General features: G+C 48.9%; 1 protein-coding gene across 18 annotated transcripts in view; it reads left to right on the plus strand.

Moving 5' to 3' along the window:
- TCF4 (transcription factor 4) overlaps positions 1–14,925 on the plus strand; it is a 202,551-nt gene that overhangs the window by 90,476 nt on the left and 97,150 nt on the right. For all 18 annotated transcript variants that reach the window (XM_035310982.1, XM_035310981.1, XM_035310985.1 and 15 more), the window contains one exon: positions 8,329–8,393. In XM_035310982.1, the coding sequence (XP_035166873.1) occupies positions 8,329–8,393 (65 nt within the window). The remainder of the gene's footprint in view (positions 1–8,328; positions 8,394–14,925) is intronic.

A 14,925-nucleotide genomic window follows, 5' to 3' on the forward strand; every position in this document is an offset into this window, starting at 1 on the left:
AGCTTGTTAGGGTATGCATGCCCTCTGCTGGATAGTACCGACTGGAGAGCGGTGGGTATTTCATGCCGTTGCAGTATATTCACCGCATTCATTCCACGCGGAGGGTTTTGCCATAGGCTAAAGAAGCTCGTAGTCTGTTTTGCCTGCCTAGCCAGTCCAAATTACCCCATCCAATTTGGTTTTAAACCATCAAACTTATCCCCAAAATAAATGCTATTTTTTTTCCCTAAAATTTCCCGTACCGAACAGTATTGCAAATAACTAACGCTGAAGTGGGAATGTGTCAGTGAGTGTTTCATGGTCTAACGTGGAGTTACAGGCTCGGCGCTGCCTGGGTGTGCAGAGAGCCTGGGAAAACGGGGGAGAAAAGGGAGAGAACCGCTGCGGAGACATCTGTATTAGCCAGTCACCGCTTGTCTTTGCGATCGGAGTTTTGAAATGGGCCAGGGCCTTCTCGTGACCGTCACCTGTGCCCTCCTCCGGGGCTCGCAGAGGATGCTGCGGTGGCGAGTGCGGCGCCGGCCGTGCCGGGTGCGGGCAGCGCGGTGGCCTGGCGCTGGGCCGCGCGAGGACCGAGGGGCCGAGTCCCCCGGCGCTCGGAGGGCCGCGGCCGCCTGACGAGCAGGGTCTTTGTTTATCGTGGGGAGGTGCAGGTTTGACCCCCAGCCTGGAAGATAAGGCTTTTGATCTCTTTATCCTTGCTCTTGTCCAACATGGTTTGTTTTAGTAGCCTTTTAATAAACGCTACCAGATAGGGGGTGGTTTACAGAGCGAAGATTTAGAGCCCAGGCTTGGCCGTGGGAAGGTTTATTGTCCTCTTTCAATTCGGTGTCTTTCATGGCCTCAGATCCTTATCTAACTTGTTTTAAAGTGATTCTGTTTTCATGCTTGAGTGAAAACCCAGGTTTCCAGATACCCGATAAGGATCTCCTGAACCGGTCCCTGAACAAATGATGAGGGATCGCCCCGCGGTATATTTCAATTTGAAATAGCTCTGGGAGGCTTACTTAGGATAAAACAACATCCAGCGCTTTACATTCAATTCTTAGATATTGCTTTCAGGTCTGCAGCATTATTGCAACGTGTTTTTATTTGTCTCGTATCTTTATGAAATGCTGCCCCTCGTTGTTACTCGGATTCTTCAGTGTTGTGTAATGTTTAGGGGTTTTTTTGGTTCTGTAATGCCTGCCTTCATCCCCTGCCCATTTTTTGGCTATTGCATGCTCCAAGAACGAGAAGGGTAAATCACAGCGAGTAGGTTTTCTTAGAGTTTTGCTTCTCTCCAAAATAAATGTGCCTATTATTTCCCGAATTATACAGGTGTTCAGGCTTAGATGATCGTAATTATTTCCTCTAAACTTAAATTCCGTGCACATAGGAAAAGGAAGGGAGGCTCGGGATGTTTACAGAGTCAGAGGCATCTTGGTGCTAAGTGAAGGATCCCTTCCCATGAATGTTCTGCTCCACGGCTTCGGGGTTTGGGTGCCCGGCCGTTCACTGCCGAGCATGTCGGGTGGGATGAGCGGGACACAGGCGGTGGCCACGATGGGGAGGATTCTCTAAGGTTTCCTGAACTCGTTGCATATTTCTTCTCACAACATTGAAATAAACATCGTTTTGTTTAAATACCGACTTTAAGCATGACCATTTCTGATTCTGGTCTCAATTAGTGCATGCGCGTGATGTCAAAGACATCAACCGATGTTCCTTGCCCAAAGAGTGCGATATTATCCATCCGCTGCCCGGTTGTACGGATGGCCCTGAAATGGCAATACCTCCGTGCCCTGTCTTTAATTTCCAGGTGCTGAAAACCTGTTGCAGAGCGTGTGATGTGCTCGTATTTCCGGATTAGACCGCATTTGGCCCCTGTAATGACGCCGTATGGCGAAGGCAAATCAGCATCCGTGTCAAACGTTCTTGTAGCCCAGCGCGGTAATCTTCGCATGGATTTCGGTGGGACTAGACGAGGACTAAGGGACTGGTTTATGTGTATCTGGCAGAATGTGATCTTTGGTGCTCTGGCTTCACGTTCTTATTGTTTCAAATATAGTTTTGCCGCAGCTATTTTGTTTTAAAAGCACGCAAACAGAGAAATCACACCCTGCCCTGCGATAGATGCTATTATTTGGTAGGTTACAGAAATAGACGGAGCAATTTGCCTCAGTCTTTTGATTTGGGGCCAACATTTCATGAACCCAGATCAGTGACAAAAAAAAATTGCTCTCGTAACTGAATATGCAGAGAGGGGAGCGCGGAGGGGCCGGCGGGGTCGGGGCTGCCCCATCCCAGGGTGCAGAGCTCGCGGGGAGCACAGCTGGGGAGCGCGGCGGCGTGCGCGGGGCCGTGGCGCCAAGTCTTCATTCAAGGCAGCGCTGATCACTGTTAATATAATAAGTGGTATGCACGGGCACACGAGCACACGGCCAGGGCTGCGAAGAGGAAGGAGTTTGGCCCTAGGGGTGTTTGGGAATGAACCCTGCCTATTTATCGGGAGCACCAGGGCGGTGAGGGGAGTCGGGGATAAGCACCACTTCTGCTCTGGATCGCCTTGCGTTCGCTTGTTCGAGTCGGATCCCTAGCATGGTTTTAGTACAGGTCTTAGGATTTAATTTCCTTTGCATTTTGATGGTATTGTTTAAAAAAAAGAAAGAAATCTCCTTCTGTAATAGCTCTTGCTCTGGCATCGTAACGTCTCTTTAAAAACCATTACTGTTTACTGCACATCCGTGTAAGTGGAAAAATCCTCTTCCATGTCAAGCAGATCTCTTTCTCCTGGCATTGTGCTACGCTTTGGGGTATGATGCCCCTAAAATTATTGGGATTAATGCCGTCCCTTAGCTTTGCGTCTAATTTATGGTGCTCCCCTAGATCGGTTGCTGTGCCATTTGCGCTATATCGCGCCCGTTCTTGCACAAACTTTGTTTAAAATCTATTAGATTCCTTTCTCATTGTCTGTACTTCACAGGGAGCACAAAGCAGAACTAGCTCATTAACATGATACTTCCATTACCATCGGGTGCGATGCTTTGTGATGTAAACTACGCTGTTCAGAACCGCGCCGAAATAAATAGGATATTTTGACTGTATATCCTATACCAGGAAGCGCATTACTGTTGGAGAAATATGTGTACATAACCTAGGTCAAGCCCGAGTTACTAACTGAGCCGAGCTAAGTAACTCTGCTGTGTAAATGTTGGCAGAGGAGAGATTGCGCCCGTACCCCCAGCTTCAGCAGCTACTGCTCAGCCCCGGTAGCCTGAAACTGAGTCCAAAAAAACCCTCATTTAATACTCAAAGCATTCTTTTTTTTTATTTATTTTTAATTTACGTATTTAATTTTTTTTTAATGAACATAGTACGCAGAAGTTCTGAGAAAATAAAGAAATTACCTGCTGGCTCCTCCAAAGAGAACACGGGAGGGCTACTTTGTCAAGGTCAAAAGATTGCAAAGCCCAGGAGAATATTCCCGGGGCGCACAGGGTGCATGTATGCATCTCCCTGAGAGTGAGGTGCTCGCAGGTGTGTGTGGATATATAATATACAATAGCTCATAAAGAGGTTTTTTTTTTATTATTTTCATTTTTTTCTTTTTTTCCTAGGATAATTCATAGTGCAATACAAATTTGAGCTTGATTTCCTTAAGCTTGATTTTGTCTTGATTTCAAATCTCGGAGGCAAGAAATAAATTAAAAAAAAAAAAGCCGACAGTCCTGCTAATCTGGATGTCAGAGACAAAAGCTGCTGTGCAAAGCCAGTCCTCATGGCAAATTCAGAGAGCGGAGGTGGTGGTCTCGCACGCGCGTGGGCACGGAGAGGAGTCCTGCCCTCGGCTCTGTAGCGTTCGAGCCCTTCCATCCTCCTGCAACCAACGTGCAACAATGCCGAGCGCAGGAGCTGTAGGTAAGGCTGAAGTCAGCTGTTGCCGGTGGTCATAATGCTGCAAATAAGCCCTGCTGCAGCTGCTGGTCTGTTCATTAGAGAAAGACGAACGCGGATCTGGGAAGTTCAGCCCATTCTTCAGTTCCTCAGAACTTTTTTTTTTTCCAAATCTGCCCCAAGCTCTGTGTTCCTCGTGCTCGGTCTCGCTTCAGCAGTGAGTGCTCCCCGAATTTGCCATTCCCTGAAGGGGATCGGTCGGTCCTCCTTCAGCACGCGCCCGAGACCCTTGGACATCGGAAGGAACGAGAATTAATTCGGAATTGTGTTAGAAATGCAGTAGCAAAATATGAGATAGGTTACGGAAAATTGCAGATGCGAACAGACCCGCCTTTGGAGCCATTACAATTTCAATCCTTGATGCATTTTTTTTCCCAGACAGGTTTTCATTCTTCAGCCTAACCAAGAACTAAACCCCAAATGTAGGGCATCGGAAACCTGAATTAGAACATTCTGGTTGAACTCATCTCTAAAAAAAAGATGTCAAACATGAAATCAATGTAAACATTGAATTCAAGGCATTTATAGCAATAGCTTCACTTCCTTTTTCTCTGCAGATGGAAAGAGTTGCCTCATGCCTCTCATTCTGCCTACCCAAAAAAAGACAAGGTGCCCTGGCTCCCAGGGCAGGGGAGAGCAGAGCGGGGAACCGGATGACTGGCATTTGTGCCCGGGAAGTTGCTTGAATTTTCTACTTAATCTGATTAATTTTTCAAAGCGCGCCACGGAAAGGCGAGAGGCTTCGTTATTGATTGATTGGTGATCCCGGGCTGCTTTAATTTCTATTTATTTTTTTGCAGTTAAACAAAAATGTGAGGGAAATATTTCCCAAGCAGTCGGTTTAGCGTGGCGACGATAAGCAGCGTCCTTTTCTTGGAGTGGGGAGAGAGCACGGACGTGAGACTCAGTGTGTTTGTCAGGGCCCAGGAGCTGCGTGGAGCTCTTTGTCTCTCCCGTGATTGGCATGCATTGTGCCAATTAATGGGCTACGTGTACAGATCCATCTATTTGCACCCCGAAGTTGCTGCCTCCGATGACACCCAAAATGCCTTCTGTGCATCACCTCCAGCGTGAGCGCGTACTTGGAAGTTATTAACCACCCTTTGTAGGTCAACTTCTTCCACGAGGCTTTGATTCGATTGTCAGATCGTAAAGGCACGGGAGGATATGTGTTTTGTGGAGGGCTGGGAACAAACGGCACGGTTCAGCATTTGGTCCTCTAGGTAGAAAAAAATGAATCCGACGGCTGCCTGGGCTCGGTATTCGTCTGTATTTCAAGCTCCCTTTTTTTTTTCTTTCCTTTTTTTTTCTTTTTTTCCCCTTCTCCTTTCCTGGCTTACAACAAATATTACTAACGGGTACTTTTAGGTTTTAAAATATGGACAGCAGTACTCCATGCAGTAAAAGACTCGAACGATTAATGCTACCCTTATGCCTCTTTTGAGTAGTTTTAGCCATGGGGCTTGGCACTGCCACCATTGTCTTTGTGCCAAAAAATATCCGCAGCGGCTGCCGCATTCTAGTACTAGAGGGTTGTCTCGAAAATTCCGCAGTGAATGCGTCGGGTGTCTACATCGCTGTAGACGCTCTCTCTTTTTTAAAACATTTAAAAAAAAAAAAAAAAAGAGGAAGGGGGGAGAGAGAATCTTTAGCTCTCGCAAACCTCGGAAAACGCAGAGCGCAGGCTGCGGCGCTCAGGCGGCTGAAAACGATGCATAATGTACAGTAAACGCAGAAATTCAGGGGAAGCTTTTGTATCTGCGAGCACAAATAGTTGCTTAAAGAGCCTACTCTTGCATATTAGCAGCACTCCGGCAAATTTTATTATCTGAAACAAATGTGCCAGTGAATTTTAAGCAGAAAATCAACATCAAGACTGTAGCTAATTTTAAACGGACAGTTTATACAAAAGATATCCCCCCCTGCCCGCCCCCGCCCCCCCCCCGAAACGAAGTGTCGGTACAAAAAAGTATGATAATTCCATAATTACAGATGATGGTGAAAATCTGTGTGCGTGTAGCTTTGTAACGGCTTCTTGACTTTTTTGTGAATTTTGGTTATTTATTCTTAAGAGAGCAGGCAGATTCCTGGCTGCGCGCGGGGACAGCACCAACACGATCCAGTTAAAGGCTTACACTCGCCGAAGGAGATGTGCTCACTCATGATCTCCAAAGCTTTCGGTTTGGTGGTAAAAGTGGATGCTGGAGATGAAATCTTTACAAGGAGCATAATCCTAAAAAAAAAAAAGTCAATCTCCTGCTGGCTGCTGTGCCGCTTTGGTACCTCACAGACTTCGACAGAGTCCTGGACGAGTGCCCATTGATGTCATGGAAACACTCAAATTACTGAGAATGATTCATGTCTATGCTGTTCTCTTATCCTCCCCCACACAAATAGAAGTAGATTTTAACCCTGACAACTTGTAATTTGCAGCGGGTTTATTTTTGTATCGGGATAAATATTTTTTAACAACTGAAATTAAGCCGAGGCTGCCTGTGTCTGATCCGATGGAACGGGGGCTGCCGAGAGCCGGGCAGCGGCGGCAGGAGCGGTGAGAGCCCCTCGCGGCACCGCCTGGCCTCGGCCCCCTCGCCCCGCTCGCCTCGTGGGGCTGCCGTTTCTCCCCCTGCCCTCGCCGCCCCTTCCCGGCCCTCTCGGGGCGGCGGGCGTGCCAGCGAGCCATTCTGTTGGCAGGTCTCGGCATCGGGCTCCCGATTAGAATTTCCTTGTCATTTCCATCTTGAATTATCTCTGCGGTGGCTTCCCGTGCTCGGAACCCGAGGGGGGCTGTGGAGTGGGTGATCCATCATTTCCCGGTAGCCAGATACAAGTGCTTGCAAAAGTTATTACGGGTGCAAACGGCCTATGAATTGCGAATAAATTGTGGAGGTCCCCGTGTTCCAGCCAGGAGTTTACGTGGCGACCAACAAAAGCAGTAACAGCCAAACAACGGGCAGCGGGACGGGCAAACAACAAAAGGAAGCTCCAGCCTCAGATTGTTACGGGGGATCGGCAGGGTTTTGTTCCCGGCCAGCCCCAGAGCCAGGCTTTCTCCGCGGTGCCTCTGAGGGGTGAGCGAGCCTCGCGGCCGTCCCCAGCCGAGCGCCTGCTGTGGCTCGCGAGGAGGTGTGCTCGGCCGCCTAGGAGCTGTGCTCGGTGCTCTGGGAACTGCCGTGAGCTCCCCCGGCCTTTGTCTGTCGGCCTGCCTCCCCGTGGGCTCTGCGGGAACCGGGGAAGGCGCTGGGAAGTGCCAGCAGCGGCGCTGCCGGGGCGCGGGTGTGCCGGTAGCCCCGCGTCCTCTCGCTGGGCTGCCTCCGTCCCCCGTGCCCCTGGCTTGGGGAATTGCTGCCGCTGGCACGGTCCGAGGCTTGCTGGAGATGTTGAGCGGGTGACACGACGGTGTTGGGGCCATGCCTTGGGGTGTGGGTTCGTCAGGAGCAGCGCACAGGGTGCCACTGGGATGCATGGGGCCAGCGTCCCATCCTGCCACGGCACGGGGTACTTTCGGTGCTCCAGCCTGCCCTAACAACCTCGATGTCACGAGTGATTTTTGACGGGTGTTTGGTGAGATGATACCTCCCCCCGCCGTGATTATCCTCGCCGTAAGGGTGGTCTTTTAGTGTCAATATGTTTTGTATCAGCCCTCTTGACTGCTCTTTGTCTCACTAGCACGTGGTGTAGTGCTACTCAGCCGTGACTTAATGCTCTGCAGAAGCCACCTCTTCCCTTCGCAATTCTGCTCGAGCCTGGCCGTTCCCACCTGAAAGCCCCTTTATTTTCCTTTGTAAACATGGCGTAACCGTACCAGTGCTGCACGTCAGGCCATCAGAGCCGTGTTTTAAAGCCTTCCTTGGGGGAAAAAAAAAATAAAAGGAGAGAGAGGGAAGGGCTGCTTGGGGCTGGCAGAGCGTCTCGGCAGCCGTCGGCCCCCGTTCAAGTCCCCGCGCCGCTGGGGCGGCCGCAACTTGGGCAGCGAGTGGCGAATTTCCAGCCCGGCGTGCGGCTGCCAGGTGCCAGACCCATCGGCGGCCGGCTCGGGGAAGGAATTTCCCCGGTCCAGGGCTCGATGGAGGGGCTGTGCAGGTGCCCCATGGAGAGGAGAGGGACAGCACTCGGCACGGGGCAGAGCGGGGGCCCTCGGCAGCCCGGTGCCCGGAGGTGCGTGGAGCAGTGCCGCGGGGGTTAGGAAGTTTATTGCACGTTGCCATCCTCGGCTGGAGAAAGCCTTAATCCCTTTCTGCTGCCTCCATACATTGCGCCGCCAGCAGTGCCTATTTTACATATGTAAACAGCACCGGGGAACGTGGGGAGTGTCGTATCCAGCGCTTAGAGACGCTGTTCGTGTCTGTTGGTACCCCTTACACATCTATTTGTCTTCTCTTTTCTTAACAGGTAAAACAGAAAGGGGCTCGTACTCGTCGTATGGAAGAGATTCGAATTTACAGGGTTGCCACCAGGTAAGTGGAAGTCTGCTCAGCAGAGAGGTTGTGATAAATACTCTGAGAAATGAGGGTCGCGCGTTCAGGTTGGGCATCCTGGAGACAGGCTCCGCCGCGCACGGCGAGGGCTGCGAGCGCGGGCTCTGCTTGCCACTGCCTCTTTTAAAGCTCCTGCCCGAGCTGTGCTAGCCAGGATACGGTTACTGGAGGCTGCCAGCACTTGGGCTGACCTAATACTGCCCTGGCCCGAGCTGCTGCAAACTATTGATTATTGTCCTCCGCAACAATGCTGCAGTGTTTGGCCGAGCGGCTCCTTCCTAGCAGCCAAACTTGAGTAACTGCAAACGTGGAAACACACCGCAGAGCTCGTGTCAGCCCCTAGCTTTGGATGGCTACTGCAATAAATTATAGTTTTCATAGAATCTGTATGATGTTGTGTGAAAACAAGGTTGTATTGAGGGATAAAAATGTCTGTGAAAATATGATTTGTTGTCCCTTTTTGTTTCTGAATTGTTTTTGGCTGGAAGTCAAGGCCAGCAGGCTAACAGCAAAGCCGTCTCAAGGGAAGCATGCGTGAGCTAGGAAAATAAGAGTAGTTTAATTAAATAATAAAATGCCAATGTAATACAAAGGTATAGCGTGTGTGTGTGCGCCTCCGTGCACTTGGCATTTGCATACTTTTAAGTCTCCAGAGAAAGTCTGAGTCTAAAAATACTATCAATAGCCTGAAGTCCGTGCTTTGTTTCAAGACAATTGATTTTTTTAAAAGACACTTTCTGTTTAATTTCGGTGGCAATATTAATCATGTGTTTAAATTCATTTTGCTCACGAAGAGCGCTAGGCTTCCTTTTTCTGAGTGCGGCAGCTTCTTACTTGGGGAAAGTATTGAAAGAGTTTAACGGCCTCCTTCATACTCAGAGCTTCCCACCGTTCAAATCTGCCAGGAGAAAAGAAATGAGTAATATGGGGAAGCGGTCTATTTCTGTGTTTGGAAAACAAGGCTTGTTTAGCATAGCGAAAGGCATCGATTTGGGCAGGTGCCCGACCTCCTGATTTCAGTGGCACTAGCCAGAAAGGTGAGTACAGAAGGTCGCACGCCTAACTCAGCCTTCACCTGCTCCAAAACAACTGCAGTGGCTCTTTACTAATTCAGGAGCCCCTTTTGCTGTAAAATCCCCGCATCCTTCTGCTTAGCGCTGCTAGGAGCTAGCAGGACGTGCTGCTGCCCCCGGTGCTCGCGTGGCACCCGGGGTCTGTCTGCACGTGACGTTCAGATTTCATCCCCAAACTTGCCTTTTCTTCGCCGCTTCTCGGTTTTCTTTCGATCTTCCTGTATTGGAAAGGGCTTGCAATACCCAAAGTAAGTGAGAAACGAGTTCAAAATGCCTTGTCCGGGCATTAGAACCGAAACCTCGCCGACTGCAGTAAGCAAGCAATGGCATGTGAGAGCCGGTGCAGTTTTTTCCTGAATGATATCACCGAGCGATGGCTGCCCACACTTCAGCGGACCGGTTCTGGAATGTCCTCAGGATTCAGTGGGTGCAGGCACTGCTCTGCTGGCTGGGCAGATCGTCTCATGGGTGTGTAAGGTCAGCTGATGGAGAACGCTTACTGCCCTGCCTACCCTCTCTCCCTTTTTTTTGTGTGGTTTCACTCATGAAAATTTGAAGAATATTAGGAAAATACTGCAAAAATAATACAAATAACAGAATTTCCAGTCTGAGGAGTAGGATCTTTCTTTCTGCCGCATGCATCCACTTTGCTGAAGCGTAACGGAGAAGGGGATGGAGGAGATGACCAATGCCCAGCCGTGAAGGAGAAGAGCTGTTTCTAAAATAAGAATCTCTTGAATTCCTGAAAGGTACAGAAGGAATAATGCTGAATGCCAAGGCTGGACCATCTGTTGTCTGTTCTCCAGGCTGCAGAACTATCAGGATCCACCAGTTTATTAACAAGCATGAACCTTCAGGCTGGGAAGAAAAGTTAAAAGCTACAAGTCTACTGCAAGATTCCTAGGACGTGCTTTCATGTGCTGAGAAAGATGGGCTAACCTCGACAGAAGATACGGAGGAAGAGGAAATTTGGTCAATTCCAAAGGAAACATCGGTGGTGATGGTACAGAGAGCTGAGAACACCCCGAAGCTTCCAGTTGTCATTTGGCCCTGTGCAGCGGGAGGAGTCGCGTGTGCTCCTTTTTCCTAGAGCCAGGAGGAGCGTGCAGATTTTGTTGATTTCTGAAAGGTAAATTGCTACCTCCAGATGTGATGCATTGCTCTCTGTAGATGAGTTCCTGGAACAATTAAGGAAAACTAAATACCTAACGATATCGAACTTGCTACCTATTAATCTTCTGGTACGAAAAAAACCACCAACCCCTCTTCGTGCAGACAGCGGCAGCGATCTGAGGTTTCCTGCCCGTGCTCTGCTCCCACCAAGGAGAGGTCGGGCACGCGGCGAGCCGTTTACTCCAGGATGGGTTTTATTCCTGAGCGCAGCACCCGATTCTGCTCTCACAGAACGCGGTAGCAAATACGACGCTGATGACAGTGGGAATGGAGGCAAGCTCATCTTGGGAACCATTTGATTCCATTAGAGAGAAGCCATCGAAGAAACATGTACCCAAGTTGTTGTCAAGGCACTTCTGAAATACCGGCTTCATTCAAGTTAATGACAAAAATCTCATTCCGTTCAGTCAAGTCAGGATTTGGTGTGTTGTCTTAATTCTGCGCTACTCACCATCTCCCCAAAGATCCATTTTTCTTCCTTATTGGGCTGGCCTGGGGGGCGTTAGCAAGGCAGTAGTCTTTAGGAAAGCGCTCCTACTTTTTTCATCTAACTTTATTCCGGTTCCGCGCTTCGGTTTCCCACGTGCCAGATAAAAACGTTATTCAGATCACACCATTCCAAAACCAAGAGTTGTGTTAGGCGCGCACCGCTTGTGAAACGGTGATGTGCCTTTCTTGGAGAGGGCCTGGAAATACAGAATGTTGCTGCTAGGCTATCGGTAACGGGTGCTGCTCGGCGTCACGAGGATGCACTCAGCAGTTAATAGTCAGAGACCGACGTGAAATAATCCAGAGCCGCCGTGCTTTCCTGGGCAGCGGTTACTTCAAAAACGCGATGAATAAAGAGACCTGTGAAGGGAGCTTGATGGCCAGAAAGCATCCACCGTAGATTTCCAAGGCAACGCAGGAGATTGTGTGTGGGAATAAATGAGAGTTCTTTGAAAATTTGGATCGTGCCTTTTTGGCAAGTGCAGAGCGAAGGACGTTTGGCTTTTAAGGTGGTTTAACTTCAAGCAGAATCCCCAAGGCCCGGGATGACTTGTTTTTACTATTAAGCAAGTGCGCCTTGGCATTGTTCTTGGCTGTGCTGGTTTACTCGGTGCTCTGGAAATACTCTGAGGCTAGCTGGAGCCGTCCCATGTCAAAGGCTGGATCTGGAACGAAGCGTTAAGGTACAGTGAGCAGTTACACCAGCTCCAGCTTGATGCAAGGTACTGCGGTACAGGGAGGGCTGCCGAAGGGAAGGACGCAGGCAAGGTATCTACAGGGACGTCACGTGCTCCCTGCTGACCTCCAAGCCATGTGCCCGAGCTCCTCTCCTCTCCGTGCCACCTTCCCTTGCTCCCCCGTCCCTCCGGGGCAGGGTGGCAGGGGCAGAAGGGTCACACATCGTGGGCGGGGGGATCCCAGCGCGTCCAAACTCCACGGGACTTGGCGAGACTGAGAGGAGTCCTTGGCACGCGGCGGGGCTTCCGTGCCCCGTCTGTCAGGCCTTGGATTTTAATTTTTGACCGTTCGAGGCTCATTGAGCAGACTAGGGGGTGTTTATAACGTACCTTTGACAGAGATTTTCTATAGAGGTAATGGAAATATTGCTGGAAAACTTGAAAATGAGCATAATGGGAATGAAAGACCGAGGCAGCTTCTGTGGCAAGTGCATGTGGATTAATTCAGCCCAGCTGCCCGTGCCTGTGTGCCCAGTAAGTGTGTAAATCCTTGCATAATAGCGTTCTCATGCTGAGAAGGGAATGGACAGAAATAGCGATTGCCCATTTTCTTTTTTCTTCCAGAAGAACCGGGACTTCCTTTTTCTGCTGTGAATTATTGAATTGTTGCAACATCTCTAATTATGTGAAGAGGAGTCCAGCAAAGAGAGAGAGGGGGAAAAAATAAAAAGAAAAAGCAAGGGGATTATCTTTTTATCTGATCTGTACTTTTAAAAGGCCCTTCTTCAGTGCTTCATTCAGCACGAGATTGAGACTAATGCATATTCTGAAATCAGGCTTCCGATTTAAGCCGCTGCAGAGTAACTGTTAGGAAAATAACTCTGCTGGCGTTGCACAGGGGCTTGGGGCATCGCAGAGACCTGACAGCTGAACTCCCAAAGGCTGGCCTGTGCATTCAAATGCTTTTGCTTTTTTTTTTTTTTCCCTTCAGCAGCACATTCTTCCCTATCTAGGGGAGCACTTTGGGGTTTTGTTTTCTTTTTTTTTTCCCCTTTTTTTTCTGGCCTGACCACATTTTCCTAGTAAACGGTAAAAAAAGGCAGCGTTGTGCCTGCAGCCAGGGAAGGTGCGAGCAGGGGCGGTGTGCGTGTCAGTGCGCAGCGCCGCTGTGCTCAGAGCTGCTTCTAATTTGTACTTTGTTCAGGAACGGCAGGGCAAAGAAGCTTTCGGTTTTATTGGTATTGTATACAATAAGTTATTAAATTTCATCTCTGTAATACACCTGCAGTAAAATAACAAAACATTACTGCACTTAAGGAACATGTGTGTGTGTTGCAATGTTCCACCCCTCCCTTCCAAACAGCTGCTTACGGATTTCAAGATCCATTGTATGTATTCCCTAGAGCCCACCTCTAATAATCGAGACACATCTGCCATTGCAGTGGTATGGGCATATGTAGTTTTATTGAAAACTATACCTGTATAAAAAAAAATTAAATAACTCCTACCTCAATTAAATTGGCAAGCTACCTTTGCTGAAGATCGGATTGCAGACCTCTGGGGACACAGCGAGTTCATTTTATTCTTCTGTTACAAATCACTCCGTGGTTTTTTGCTTAGTCAAATAACTCGATTTCCTCCCATTTTGATGGCCAGATTCCTCTGCCTCTAATAATTCCTCCTTCATTCTCCGTCCCTATAAACACACCCACAAAAGCTATACGAAGACGACAGAAGGTACCGAGTGTACCAAGGAATGTAGGTCCTACAAAGTCATCGCTAACCATTTTTGTGATGAGATGTGAAGCGCCAGTGCCCTCAACGAAAGCGACGGCGCTTTCTTCATTTGCTTTTAAATATTTGGACGCTCCCACCTCTTGGCTGGGCAATATGTACCTCCCAGCCACGGCTGCCTGGGGATGCGATATGCCCCGCAAGAAATCCGGTGCAAAATAAAATCACGCTCTACTCGAAGTATAGCCTTTGATACTTTGCTACCAGGTAACGTTTTGGTCGGTGGCCAAAGTCCCGTTGTGTTCAGCAGGGCTGGGAGGCAGCGTTTCTCCTGCTCACTTCTGTGGTGATTTATAGTTGGAGAAGGTTCACCTCTGTCGTCGTCTGTGCTCGAGCATCTTGCTTTGGGAGGTGGAATCATTGCTTCTGCTCCAGAAATTAGTTCTAGCGCCCATAAACTATCCTCCTGTGATCATGGGCGCGTTGTGGACTAATGTTTTTGATGTTACAGCACTAAAATAATGACATAAGAGATAAAATTTCCATGTTAATCAAATGTATTAAAGGAACAGACTTAAGTTCAGATGTCTGAATGGCTCATTTAGCAGAATTCCTCATGCATCCAGAAAGACACGGTTTCATTGTCCATATCATAATTGAAGAAATGCTAAAACCCAACACTGCAATTTAGTGGTAAAAGGAAGTGCTTTTCTCTTAGCCCTTTGGATCAAATGTTAAGCTGAGGGCTATTTTGTTGGAAGTGAGCATTCCAAGGGCACCTTTCTGGAGCTTATAACCTGGCAACAGAATAGCACAGCTATTTGTAATGTGCAATAATAGGTTTATGTTGTGCTTGAGTGCTAATAGGAGCTCGGCTTGCCTTTGCAGTCACTGCACTCTGACTTTCTCTGCTGTCGTGAAGGCGATAAAAAGGGGAGTGATGCTCGCCTGCGGTGGTACCACGGCAAGTGGTGACCCCGCTACACGGCACGTTGCAGGTTCAGGTCTGGTCAGGGCTTGATGGAGGGCCTCCAGCCAAAAGGCGGTCTGCTTTGACTAGCTCGGGCAATTTGCAGAGTTGACTGGTGAGTGCCCTGGTGTGTCCAAGGGTGGCAGCCAAGGATGCTGTTCTTGGCATATAAGGTACGGTTTGGCAACTTTTGCTAATCTAAATGCATAAAAAACAAAAACAAAACAAAACAAAAAATCCATGCCCAGATGCATTTCGAGTATCTCCCAGGGCAGAGTTCGCCTGGGCAGCCTCTTCCAGTCTTTCACCACCCTCCCAGTGAAAACACGTTTGCTGGCGTTTACATGGAATTTCCCCTCTTTCCAGTTGTGCCCATGACCTCCGTTGGACAAGCC

Source organism: Oxyura jamaicensis, chromosome Z (assembly GCF_011077185.1).
Source record: "Oxyura jamaicensis isolate SHBP4307 breed ruddy duck chromosome Z, BPBGC_Ojam_1.0, whole genome shotgun sequence".
Classification (NCBI taxonomy): Eukaryota; Metazoa; Chordata; class Aves; order Anseriformes; family Anatidae; genus Oxyura; species Oxyura jamaicensis.